The 13276-nt window shown below is 47.7% G+C and overlaps 2 protein-coding genes across 56 annotated transcripts in view; one reads left to right on the top strand and one right to left on the bottom strand.

The window, feature by feature from the left end:
- ZCWPW1 (zinc finger CW-type and PWWP domain containing 1) overlaps positions 1-1167 on the top strand; it is a 28848-nt gene extending 27681 nt beyond the window's left edge. For 30 of the 40 annotated variants that reach the window (XM_077996327.1, XM_077996326.1, XM_077996331.1 and 27 more), the window contains 2 exons: positions 15-149; positions 702-1167. In XM_077996327.1, coding sequence (XP_077852453.1) covers positions 15-149; positions 702-1024 — 458 coding nt within the window. In that variant the 3' untranslated portion in view covers positions 1025-1167. The remainder of the gene's footprint in view (positions 1-14; positions 150-701) is intronic. The other 10 variants (XM_077996356.1, XM_077996354.1, XM_077996342.1 and 7 more) reach the window with 1 other exon arrangement.
- PILRA (paired immunoglobin like type 2 receptor alpha) overlaps positions 1-13276 on the bottom strand; it is a 46267-nt gene that overhangs the window by 15938 nt on the left and 17053 nt on the right. For 4 of the 16 annotated variants that reach the window (XM_028845585.2, XM_077996377.1, XM_028845587.2 and 1 more), the window contains 4 exons: positions 4436-4469; positions 2694-2743; positions 2422-2453; positions 1936-2252 (listed from right to left, as the gene is read on the bottom strand). In XM_028845585.2, the coding sequence (XP_028701418.2) occupies positions 2130-2252; positions 2422-2453; positions 2694-2743; positions 4436-4469 (239 nt within the window). In that variant the 3' untranslated portion in view covers positions 1936-2129. Of the gene's footprint in view, positions 1-1935; positions 2253-2421; positions 2454-2693; positions 2744-4435; positions 4470-6129; positions 6203-11537; positions 11686-13276 lie in introns of those variants that run through there. The other 12 variants (XM_077996376.1, XM_077996378.1, XM_077996388.1 and 9 more) reach the window with 7 other exon arrangements.

Here is a 13276-nt window from a genome sequence, read left to right as displayed (position 1 = left end):
TGGGGGTGGTGCAGGCACAGCAGATGGCCAAGGCAGGACACTGCAGAGGAAGATAATGAAGAGATCTCTGGGCAGGAAATCCACAGCTCCTCCTGCACTCAGAATGGGAAGGAAAGAAGGCCAAGGGAATTCAGATTCTGACCAGCCAGGTAAGGCTCAAGACCTCGGAAAAACTAAGGGGAATGAGGTGCCTGTCGGGATCTCCCCTCCCTGAATCATTTCTTAACCATTTTACAGCTTTTCATTACTTTACAGAATGAATGAAAATTAGAATGAAAGAGCATGTCAGACTGCACCCAGCACACACTATAGAAACAGAATGATTCCTGATTTGATTTAGCCCAGGGGCAGGAGAGTGGTAGAAGAGAAGTAACACTTACTCAGTATTGCCAAGGTCTGGCTAAAGAGATACTTCCATGCCTGCTCCTTTAAATTTTTTTCAATAGCTCTCTCACTGGATATTCCCATTTTAGATATCAGAAAACTGAGGCTCAAAGGATTTAAAAATTGCTCAAGGCTGGTGACTAGCATAGGGCGGATGGCTTGACTCTCTTTCTGATCCCAAAGTCCATATTCTTTGTATTGAGAAAGGTCATCTTTTCCAGAGATTTTTTGGAAATAGAGATTTAGGAGTTTGACTTATAAACGGTAAGGACAGGCTGACCTAATAGGACTCTCGGCTTTGTCGCCTTCTCATTTAGGCCCTAAGAAAAAATTTAAAGCTCCCCAGAGCAAGGCCTTGGCAGCCAGCTTTTCAGAGGGAGAAGAAGTTAGAACAGTGCCAAAGGACCTGGGCCTATCAGCATGTAAAGGGGCCTGCCCCTCAGCTGCAAAAGAAGAGCCAAGACCCCGGGAACCCCTGACCCAGGAGGCTGGACATGTTCCCCTTGAGGACGAAGCCTCCAGTGATCTGGACCTGGAGCAACTCATGGAAGATGTTGGGAGAGAGCTGGGGCAGAGCGGGGAGCTGCAGCACAGTGACAGTGATGGCGAGGACATCCCCCTGGCGCTGTTTGGGAAGTAGCTGGTGCTCCTGCGCTCCCTTCTTTTCTCTCTTCTCTGGGGCGCAGGAGGGAGAAGTGGCTAAGTGCTGGGGCTGTTCATTGGCTACCAGGTTCAAGTGTGTGTTGTGCTGTTTCTTTGTTAATAAAGCAGGTTGCGGGTCGACTGGCTTGGCTGGTCTCTAACTGCCCCCTGTTGGCTGCTCGCCCTCCTTGGTGTCACCGTGGTACGTCACTGCTTCTGGCGGGAGCCTGCACAGTGCAGGCATCTGGGGAAGGCAGTGAGACCTGAGTCCTGAGAGGACATCAAGAAGGGCAGATCTGGATTCAGATCCAGGCTCAGCTCCTCACTAGCTACCTCCGTGGCCTGGGAAAAAGCATGTTCACCATCCTGGTTCTGCTCTTCATCTTCCAGCGAGTGCATCCTCTACCTTATAAGGTTGTGAATGATGTCAAATGAGGTGATGCTCTCATTGTCACCATAGGGAAGACTGATCAGATTTGAGGGCAGGCTTTGGGTTTGGGCTGGCTACCAAGGTTTGGGAACTCATGTTCCCTGGCCCAAGGAAGTCACTAAGAAAAGTACTAGAGGAAGGGTCTTGGGTGTGAGTTCTCTGTTAGAGTTCATTTTCACTGGGAGGGACAGGAGTTGAAGGTGATGTCAGTTTTATCCTTACACACATTCAAGTAAGTTTTGGGGGTACTTTTAGTTTTACGGGCCAGGGCTGGGAAGGTGAAGAGAGAGTTGGAGTAGATGGCTCTGTTTTTGTCAGTTCTTTGGCTGGCCTCTGAGTCATCTGTATGGCCTTGGTTATTGTTGGAAGCTGTGGCCCTTCCTATTGGAAGCGTAGTGTACTCTAAGAAGGTCACTGTGCAGTCTTTTTTAACTTGTTTTAATGGATTCAGATTTTTAAAAATAGTTTTGAAGATAATCTTTTTAAATTTGTTACTTTATTGTTAATACACATTTTTAACTAGCAATGGCATCTTGCTCCATTATCAAAGCTGGCGCTGAACTCCTGGGCTTACTCTGTTCTGCCTCAGGCTTCAGAGTAAAGTAGCTGGGATTACAGGCCTGCGCCACTGTGCCTGGCCTCACCGTTCGGTCTTGAGAGGGCTGTCCATTGGTTAGACCTTTAAGACAGAGTACAGAGTCTCGTTCTGGGGGCTCTTGAGGGGATGGTGGCTGGGAGGTACTCTGGGTGAGGTGGAGCTGGAGAGGGCAAGGGAGGCATAGACGATGCCGTCGTCCTGGGCGAGAACCCAGAGAGAAAGGGTTAGACAGTAGAGATGGAGCTGTCCCCATCTTAGTGGCAAGCCTACAATCTGACTCTCCTGCCCATACCACACTCCCCCTCTCCCTTCCACCCCACCTTCTCCAGGCTTTCTAATTCCTTCAGGCCCTGGTCTGACTGCTTACCTTGGGATTTGGCTTGGGATCTGTATTTTGTCCTAGGAATAAAAAGCAAGGTGTGCCAAGGTCAGGTGGTATGACAACCAGGGGAGAGAGATGGGCAGGGGGCTCTAGGAATGAGGTTATCTGCTAGGTCAGGACCAGGGTCATGTGGGGGCAAGGGGCAAGGAATGGAAAGAAGAAAACACTGAGAGGGGCACGGACCCAGGTAATGGGTGTTTGGGGAAACAGGAAGGGCCAGGGGTAGAATATGGGGAAGGATGGTGGTAAGGACTCACCTTCATTCCTGATATTCTCATATGGCTCCTCTGTGTTTTGGAAGGGTTCCCTGTATGGGAACAAGAGGATAGGAAATATGTTAGAGGCTGGGCATTTAAGACATGGGCTAGGGCCGGGCACAGTGGCTCAAGCCTGTAATCCCAGCACTTTGGGAGGCTGAGACGGGTGGATCACGAGGTCAGGAGATCGAGACCATCCTGGCTAACACAGTGAAACCCCGTCTCTACTAAAAAAAATACAAAAAAACTAGCCGGGCATGGTGGCAGCGACTGTAGTCCCAGCTACTCGGGAGGCTGAGGCAGGAGAATGGCGTGAACCTGGGAGGTGGAGCTTGCAGTAAGCTGAGATCCGGCCACTGCAGTCCAGCCTGGGCAACAGAGCGAGACTCCATCTCAAAAAAAAAAAAAAAAAGACATGGGCTGGGTGGTGGCACCTGTAATCCCAGCACTTTGGGAGACTGAGGCAGGTGGCCATTGCTTGAGCCCAGGAGTACAAGACCAGCCTGGGCAACATAGCGAGACCCCATCTTTATAATAAATACAAAAACTAGCCGACGTAGTAGTGTGCACCTATGGTCCAGGCTACTCAGGAGGCTGAGGTGGGAGGATCGCTTGAGCCCAGGAGCTCAAGACTGTGAGCTGTGATTGCGCCACTGCACTCTAGCCTGGGTGACAGAGTGATACCCTCTCTCAAAAATTTAAAAAAAAAAAAAAAAGAAAAAAGAATTATGACACGTGTTAGGGTCTGGTTCTCTGGGGAGTGCTCTGCAACCTGTCCACCCTGCTCAGGATGGGTGTGATGGTTTTAGACTCAGAGGAGGCTGCTTGGAAGAGGAATTAGGGGCAATTTGTGTGTGGCCCAGCAGAGGTCCCTCGGTGCTCAGTGAGTTGGGTTATTCTAGGGAAGCTGCTTGTATGAGAGGAACACGGAGAAGAAAAATTGGAAAGGTCAATCCTTGCTTTCTCTCTGCTGGTGCTGCCTTGGCTAAAACTGGGAGAAGCAAACCAATTGTGTGAATTTCAGGTCTTCTGATCAGGGGCTCAGGCTGGGTGAATGGATGGAGAAGGAACCTGGTGAGGGACAGGAGAAGGGCAGCTGACAAAAGCCAGCACAGGAGAAAGGGCAGGGGTGATGCTTTCTTCCAGCAGGAGACCTACGGCCATGGAAAGGAGAGGCCAGAGGAAAGGAAAGAGAGGCAGGAGGGTGGAGAGGAAAAGCCCAGAAAAAGGAAAAGTGAGGCCCTAGCCTGGAGAGGGGAGCAAGGCAGAGGCTGGTGAGTCCCTCCTGAGCACACACAGGTGGGGAGAGGAGCTGGAGGCAGAGGAAGCCTGGGGCCCCCACCGCACATTCAGCAGGGGAACGGGACAGATTGAACAAGAGCAGGTGATATGAAAAAGTTGGAAGATCCAGGCTGAGAGGAAGCAGGTGAAGAGCAGGAAAAGCTTAGTAACACCAGGAAAGGCAGGCAGAGGGCACAGATGGGCACTCCAGTAAAGAGACTCTAAGTGTTCGTGCTGGAACCCGGAGTCCACTAGTCTAGTATTTAGGGGACAGAAAGCCTGAGGTCAAGAGCCTGGCCCCTAGAGGACAAAGGAGGACGAGGATGGGTAAGTTGGGGATGCAACAATGGCTGTGGCAGGCTGGGTTTGTGGGGTTCTTAGCAGCATACTCCCTGTTTCCCAAACCAGGCCACTGCCTGCACATGGACCTCCCCACCCCCCTGGGGAGGCCCAGTACTCACTTGGCTGGGGTTGTGGCTTTAGTCCGCTGCTGACCTGTAGGGGGACCGACAGTGAGTCAGGGTGGCATCCGGGTGATGGCAGTCTCCATCCCACCGTCTGTGCTGCGCCCTAGGCTGAGGCCCTCCTTAGAGGGACCAGCTGCTCCACCCAAACGCATCAGGAAGGGCCTGGGACTCAGCCGGCACCCTGAGGTCCCCACCTGTCCTCCCTGTTGTCCTCCACATCACCTCCTGAGACCCCCTCACCCTGACCCCCTCCCTTGGTTTCTTTCTTTCTTGAGCTCTCTGCTCAGTCCCAACCTGGCTCCCTCCACCACTGAGCCCTTGCCCAGCCACTTCTCCCCTCCCCTCCCCTTGACATTGGCACCCTGCCCCCACTCCCTCCAGGTCCTCAGGGAGACCACACCTGTGCTTTTCTTCTAGGTGGCGTCTAGGTCTGCCCTCCAGGCTTGGGAGCCTTGTGCTTGGGACTCATGTTTGTGGCTGTTGAAGTTCTGTTGCCACCGCTAGGCCTTCTCTGGCTGGTCCCACCCTGAATCCTCTGTTGCCTCTCCCACTGTACCCTGCCCATCCTGTCCTCCTGGCATCCTTGCAGTGTTTCCCAAGCACTGGGCTCCTGGTTCACAGACATCCCCTCCACCATCCAACCTCTTCCCAGAAGGGCTCCACGTCCACAGAGACACCCTCTGAACCCAGGCCTCGAGGTACCCCTCAACTCCAGGGACTTCCCCTTCCACTTCTACAGGACTCTTTTTTTTTTATGTTGAGACTGGGAACTCTGAAATATTAATTGCTAGTATCATTTCCATTCTGCAACTTTCCCTCCTTCCAGCACTCTTCTGTCCCTCTGTTTTTCCCCTGTCTTTGAAACTTAAACAGGTTATATTTTATTTTACTTATGGTAAAAAAAAAAAAATGCTAGAATTCACTTTTAACCACGTGTACAGTTCAGTAGTGTTAAATATATTCACACTGTTATGAAACATCTCCAGAACCTTTTTATCTTGCAAAACTGAAACTATTTTAAAGAATCCCCACTCCCTCCTCCCTGCAGCTTCTGACAGCCACCATTCTACTTTCTGTTCCTATTAATTTCATATCTCTAGGTACCACCGAAAAGCAGAATCATACAATAGTTGTCATTTTGTAACTGCCTTATTTTACCTAGCCTAATGTCTTCCAGGTTCGTTTGTACTGTAGTATGTGTCAGAATTTCTTTCTTTTTCTTTTTTCCTTTTTTTTTTTTTTTTTTGAGACGGAGTTTTGCTCTTGTCACCCAGAGTTTTTTTTTTTTTGAGACGGAGTTTTGCTCTTGTTTCACCGTGTTAGCCAGGATGGTCTCGATCTCCTGACCTCGTGATCCACCCGTCTCAGCCTCCCAAAGTGCTGGAATTACAGGCTTGAGCCACCGCGCCCGGCCTGTGCTGCTAATATATATAAGAATATCTGAGCCTGTATAATTTATAAAGAACAAATTTTTTTCTTTTGTTGGACAAGAGTTACAGGCTGGAGTTCTGTGGTGTGATCTAGGCTCACTGTAACCTCTACCTCTTGGGTTCAAGCGATTCTTCTGCCTGAAGCTCCCACGTAGCTGAGATTACAGACGTCCACCACCAGGCCTAGCTAATTTTGTATTTTTAGTAGAGACAGGGTTTCACCATGTTGGTCACGCTGGTCTCGAACTCCTGACCTCAGGTAATCCACCCACCTCAGCCTCCCAAAGTGCTGGGATTACAGGTGTAAGCCACTGCACCTGGCCCAGAATTTCTTTTAAAGACTGAATAATATTCTATTATATGTATAAACCACATTTTGTTCATTCATTCGTTGATGGACATCTGGGTTGCTTCCACCTCTTGGCCATTGGAAATAGTATTGCTGTCAACATGGGTGTATAAATATTTCTTCAAGACCTTTCTTTTCAGTTCTTTTGGGCATGTACCCAAAAGTGGGATTGCTGGATCATATGGTGGCCTTATTTATTTATTTATTTTGAGATGAAGTCTCGCTCTGTCACCCAGGCTGGAGTGCAGTGGCACAATCTCAGCTCACTGCAACCTCTGCCTCCTGGGTTCAAACGATTCTCCTGCCTCAGCCTCCCGAGTAGCTGGGATTACAGGTGCCTGCCATCACACCCAGCTAATTTTGTATTTTTAGTAGAGATGGTGTTTCACCATCTTGGCCAGGCTGGTCTCGAACTCCTGGCCTCAGGTGATCCGCCTGCCTCAGCCTCCTAAGGTGCTGGAATTTGAGGAGTGAGCCACCACTCCTGGCCTTTATTTTTAAATTTTTGAGGAAAGGCCATGCTTTTTTCTATATCATTTGCACTATTTTATACCCCCATCAACAGTGCAGAAGGACCCCAATTTCTTTACATTCTTCCCAACGCTTGTCATTTACACACTTATTTATTTTTAATAGTAGCTATCCTTCTGGGTATAAGGAGATAGCTCTCTGTGGTTTTGATTTGCATTTCTCTGATGATTAGTTGGCCATTTTCATCTGCTTGTTGGCGATTTGTGTGCTGTCTTAGTCTATTTTGTGCTGCTAACATATTTTTATTTATTTATTTATTTATTTTTATTTTTTTTTTTTTTGAGACGGAGTCTCGCTCTGTCGCCCAGGCTGGAGTGCAGTGGCTGGATCTCAGTTCACTGCAAGCTCCGCCTCCCGGGTTCACGCCATTCTCCTGCCTCAGCCTCCCGAGTAGCTGGGACTACAGGCGCCCGCCACCTCGCCCGGCTAGTTTTTTGTATTTTTAGTAGAGACGGGGTTTCACCATGTTAACCAGGATGGTCTCGATCTCCTGACCTTGTGATCTGCCCGTCTCGGCCTCCCAAAGTGCTATTTATTTATTTTTAAGACGGAGTCTCGCTCTGCCGCCCAGGCTGGAGTGCAGTGGCCAGATCTCAGCTCACTGCAAGCTCTGCCTCCCGGGTTCACGCCATTCTTCTGCCTAAGCCTCCCGAGTAGCTGGGACTACAGGCGCCGCCACCACGCCTGGCTAGTTTTTTGTTTTTTGTTTTTTTTTTTTTGTATTTTTTAGTAGAGACGGGGTTTCACCGTGTTAGCCAGGATGGTCTCGATCTCCTGACCTCGTGATCCACCCGTCTCAGCCTCCCAAAGTGCTGGGATTACAGGCTTGAGCCACCGCGCCTGGCCTGTGCTGCTAATATATATAAGAATATCTGAGCCTGTATAATTTATAAAGAACAAATTTTTTTCTGTTGTTGGACAAGAGTTTGCTGAAAAGTAAAACAAAGCAAAACAAAAATTATTTCTCACAATTCTGGAGGCTGGGAAGTCCAAGATCAAGGTGCCAGCAACTTGCTTTTTTCTGTGTCTTCCAGAGGGGAGGATTACTGTGCCCTCACATGGCAGAAGATCACAAGACAGTGAACCCACTCCTGAAATCCCTTTTTATAATGGCATTAATCTGTTCATCTGGCAGAGCCATCATGATCTAAGCACCTTCCAAAACACACTACCTCCCAGTTGTCACACTGGGGACTAAGTTTCCAATACATGATTTGAGGAGACACATTCAGACCATAGCATATATCATCTCTGGAGAAATGTCTGTTAAAATCCACTGCCCACTTTTAAATTGGGTTGATTTTTTGTTGTTGTTGAATTGTAGGAGTTTTTATATATTTTGGATATTCACTCCTTATTAGATATATAATTTGCAAATATTTTCCCTATTCTGTAGGTTGCCTTTGGATTCTGTTGATTATGTCCTTTAATGAAAAAACATGTTTAAGTTTAATGTGGTCCTATTTGTCTATTTTTTGTTTTGTGGCTTGTGCTTTTGGTATCACAGGCAAGAAATTATTGCCAAACTCAAAGTCATGAGGCTTTTTCCCTATGGTTTGGGGTCTTACTTTTAGGTCTTTAATCCATTTGGAGTTAAATTTTGTGTATGGTATAAGATAAGGATCCAACTTCATTCTTTGGTGTGGATATTCAGTTTTCCAATGCCATTTGTTGAAGAGATTGTCCTTTGCCCATTAAGTGCTCTTGGTACCCTTGTCAAGTCTTTTGACCATATGTGCAAGGGTTTATTTCTAGACTCTGTATTCTATTCCATTGGTATATTGATCTCTCTTTTTTTTTTTTCCGATTCAGCTCCTCCTTCTTTTTTTTGAGATGGAGTCTCACTCTGTCACCCAGGCTGGAGTGTCAATAGCACAATCTCAGCTCACTGCAACCTCCACCTCCTAGGTTCAAGTGATTCTTGTGCCCGGCTCATGGTGTATAATTCTTTTGCCATGCTGTTGAATATGGTTTGTTATTATTTTGTTGAAGATTTTTACATCAATATTCATCAGGGTTATCAGTCTGTAGTTGTTTTTTTTTCTTCTTGTAGTATCTTTGTCTGGTTTTGGTATCATGGTAATGGTGATCTCACAGAATAAGCCTGGAAACGTTCCAGCTGCCTTTTGTCATTATCCCACTGTACCTGTTCTTAGACTTCATTGAACTCTTATCCCTTGATAATCTACTTTTCTACAGATTATTCAGACTCCCTGCTGACCCCTCTGCTCTCCATTCCTGCCTTCTCACTAGCTCCTTGACCTGTGATCTCCTGTCTGTCTGCCACACTTAGCTGGCAAATCTCTAATCCTGGGGGTGTCTTATGGCGGAAATGCTATTTGATTACCCAATATCTATTCAATTATTCTTAGTTACAGAAAATTGATTTTATGTGGAGTGGGAGGATTCCCCCTACAGATAGCTGTGGGATATATGACCAAATTCTAGCCAATAAGATATAAACTGGGGTGGGGGGAGTCGGCTGTGTGGAGAGGGCTGGGGGCTCTCACACATGAAGTTGTTAGGTCTTTCAGGAAGACTCTTTAAAAGGGAACAGATAGTTGAGGCATAGTGGGGTTTTTTTTTCCCTTTCTTCCTTTCTCCTATTTTTTGCCAGAAACCCAGAAATAGTGGCTGGAATCCTTGCAGCCATCTTGGGCTATGAGGCAACCTTCGGGACAGAAGCCAGCATCAGGGCTGGTAAATCAGAAAGGTAGGAACCTGAGTGTCTAAGAACAGTGATGTGCTGTCTGCTTCCAGATCTGTTTACAAGAGGAAAAAATAACCCAGCTCTGTCTTGTTTAAGCCACTGTTACTTCTGGTCCCTGGTGGTAGCAACTGACAATTCCTGACCAACAAAAATCACTAAGGTCTCAAAATCTGAATGGTTGACTACTGCTGGGGGAAAATGCGCCATGCACAACGCTGCTATTATAGATTTACAGTTTCTCATCTGAGCTGAATCCTCAAACTCCACTTCCTGTTTCCTCAGTGATTATGTCAAACTTTCTCTTCAATTCCCTGACCCTCTTACTCATTCTCAGGAGAAAAGTGCTGTGGTTTTTGTTCTGCAGAATTTAAAAAAAAAATTAAGTGGTTGATTTTAATTTTTTTTTCTGTTTTTTTTTTGAGACAGAGTCTTCCTCTGTCGCCCAAGCTGGAGTGCATCTGTGTGTGATCTCAGCTCACTGCAGCCTCGACTTCCTGGATTCAAGCAATTCTCATGCCTCAGCCTCCCGAGTAGCTGGGATTACAGGGGTGCACCACCATGTCCAGCTAATTTTTGTATTTTTAGTAGAGAAAGGGTTTCACCCTGTTGACCAAGCTGGTCTTGAACTCGTGACCTCAAGTGATTCACCTGCCTCAGCCTCCCAAAGTGGTGGGATTACAGGCATGAGCCACCGTGCCTGGCCAGATTTTAATATTTTAATCCTGGCCGGGCGCGGTGGCTCAAGCCTGTAATCCCAGCACTTTGGGAGGCCGAGACGGGCGGATCACGAGGTCAGGAGATCGAGACCATCCTGGCTAACACCGTGAAACCCCGTCTCTACTAAAAATACAAAAAACTAGCCGGGCGAGGTGGCGGGCGCCTGTAGTCCCAGCTACTCCGGAGGCTGAGGCAGGAGAATGGCGCAAACCCGGGAGGCGGAGCTTGCAGTGAGCTGAGATCCGGCCACTGCACTCCAGCCCGGGCTACAGAGCAAGACTCCGTCTCAAAAAAAAAAAAAAAAAAAAAAAAATATATATTTTAATCCATGGCTTTGGGGCTTGGTCATACTGAGGAAGACTGTCTCTACTCCTTGATTATGAAATAATCTCACATTTTCTTCTGGTACTAGGGTTTTTTTTTTTTTTTTTTTTTTTTCCTCATTTAAATCTTTGATCCCTGTGGAATTTATTTTGGTACAAATTATGAGTTAAGGAGATAATGTTGTTTTTTCTCAGATGGCTACTGAATAGTTCCAGCACCATTCATTGAATTACTCATCTTTCTCCATTGATTAGAAACCTTTTAACCAACTAAATTCCCACATATATTTGGGTCTGTTTTCATTCTGTTATACTTACATTTTCCTCTTTTCTTCCATTACTTTATCCGTGTATGAATATGCCAATATCGTACCATTTTGTCTTTTGTTTTAAATGTATTCATACGATGGTACTCCCATGAGAGCCAGTGTTCCCTGGTTTAATGCCCACTGTTGAGTCATTCTAAGTGCTTATGCTCCTGTGGCACACCCTCTGCTAGATCTATTCTAAACACAGTACATTTAATCATCAGGACAACCCCACGTAGGTACCATCTTCACTCCCTTTGCCATGAGGAAATTGAGGTGCACAGCCTTTGTACCAGCAAGCCTGTTTCCCTGGCGAGGGTGTGAGGCCAGAATCTGACTGCAGGCAGCCCCGACCCCGTGCTCCTCCCCTCTGTGCTTTCATAGCTGATAGAGCAAATCTCCTTGCACTCTATTACCCAGACTGGAGTGCAGTGGTATGATCTCAGTTCATTGCAACTTCTGCCTCCTGAGCTCAAGCAATTCTCCCACCTCAGCCTCTCCAGTAGTTGGAACTACAGGTGCATACCACCACACCTGGCTAAGTTTTGTATTTTTAGTAGAGACAGGGTTTCACCACATTGGCCAGGTTGGTCTCATGCTCCTGGGCTCAAGTGATCCACCCAGCTTGGCCTCCCAAAGTGCTGGGCTTACAGGCATGAGCGGGAGCCATCACGCCCAGCCCATTGCAAACGTTCTTGATGGTAAGTTCAGATCAGGTTTGGAGAATGTTGGGGTGGAACTCATTAATGCCTCAGGCCTTGTCCTCTCTTTTGAACTGTAAATGTGTACTCTGAGTTTCCAATGGACAACTCTGCTGAGATGCCACACGTGGATCCCCAGTGTAACGGATCCCAAATTAAACGAGGCATTGTTCCCCTCCAAGCGTGATCTCCTCCTCTCTTCATCATTGTACTTGGTGATTTCATTACAGCCTCATCCACTCAAATGGAAACAGGGGCTTATTCCTGCTCCCTTGCCCCTATACCAATCTAACAATCAACTTATTTATTTATTTATTGAGATAAGGTTTTGCTCTGTCACCCAGGCTGGAGTACAGTGGCACAATCACAGCTCACTGCAGCCTCGACCTCCCAGGCTCAAGCAGTCTTCTCACTTCAGCCTCTGGAGTAGCTGGGACCACAGGCGCACACCACCACAGCCAGCTAATTTTTGTATTTTCTGTAGATATGGGGTTTTGCCAAGTTGCCCAGGCTGATCTTGAACTCCTTGGCTCAAGAGATTATCCTGCCTCGGCCTCCCTAAGTGTTGATATTACAGGCATGAGCCACCCTGACCAGCCAACCAAATGTCTTTATAAAAAAAATTTTTTTTTATTATTTTTATATTTATTTGGAGATAGTTTGCTCTGTCTCCCAGGCTGGAGTGCAGTGGTGAAATCATAGCTCATTGTAACCTTAAACTCCTGGGCTCAAGCAGTCTTCACATCTCAGTCTCCCAGTAGCTGGTACTACAAGCACAGGCTACCATGCCCAGCTAATTTTCTTTTTTTTTTTTTTTTTGTAGAGACAGGGTCTCCCTGTGTTGCCCAGGTTGGTATCAAACTCCTGGGCTCAAGAAATCCTCTTGCCTCAGCCTCCCAAAATGCTGGGATTACAGGCGTGAGCCACCGCACTGCACCTCACCTCTTTGGTTTTATTACTTAATCTTTTCCAGGATCTGGCCCTTTCCCTCTCTCCACCTCACCCCTGTACTGCACTGACCCAGCCTGGCCCACCTCTGGCCACTCCTTCACAGACGGAGGTCTCTCACGGGAGCTGAGGTCACCCTTTACTGCTTCACACTGCCTCTGGGATTGGAGGCTCTTGGGTGTGATTTCCAAGATCCCCTCCTCTCCTGCCTCCTCCACCAGCACTGAGATTCCTACAGCTCCTGGAATGGTTTCCTCCACCCGCACGGAAAGTGAGTGACCTCTACACCACCCTCACCACTTGCCAGGCTAATTCTTTTTCTTCTTTGAGACTTTTGCATATATCACCTCCTCTGGGAAGTCCTGTCTCTCTGATTACCTCTCCTTCCTCCTACCCTTATTAAGTGCTGCCGTAGTTCTTTCTCAATGAAGCAATTAGTCCTTAAGGCAACTGACAACCCCACACCCCTAGTTCACTGAGAGCAGTCTATGGTTTATGCTTTATCTACTTTGCTTCTCCAGTTTCAAGCCAGGCCGTGGCAGGTGGGCAGTCGGCCAGTGCCTGCTGAGCTCAGCCTACTTCCGTTCCCTTCTGCTCTCTCTGTCCTTTTGCCAGGGGAGACCCTCCCCTCCCCAGGAACCTTCAGGGGAGGTAGATGCGTGATGACTGAGAGAGAACTGGGTGGGGATCGGCTGTGTGAAAAGGGCTGTGGGCTCTCATATGTGACCCTGCCCCGCCCCACTGCAGGAGCCTCACAAATGCAGACAACCCAGCACAGGCCATGAAGTCGGCCTCGGTGGGCTTGAGGGAGGCGGGCT

This window comes from Macaca mulatta, chromosome 3, assembly GCF_049350105.2.
Source record: "Macaca mulatta isolate MMU2019108-1 chromosome 3, T2T-MMU8v2.0, whole genome shotgun sequence".
NCBI lineage: Eukaryota > Metazoa > Chordata > Mammalia > Primates > Cercopithecidae > Macaca > Macaca mulatta.
The sequence above is the reverse complement of the archived record's forward strand: the minus strand, read 5'-3'. Positions and strand labels throughout refer to the sequence as shown.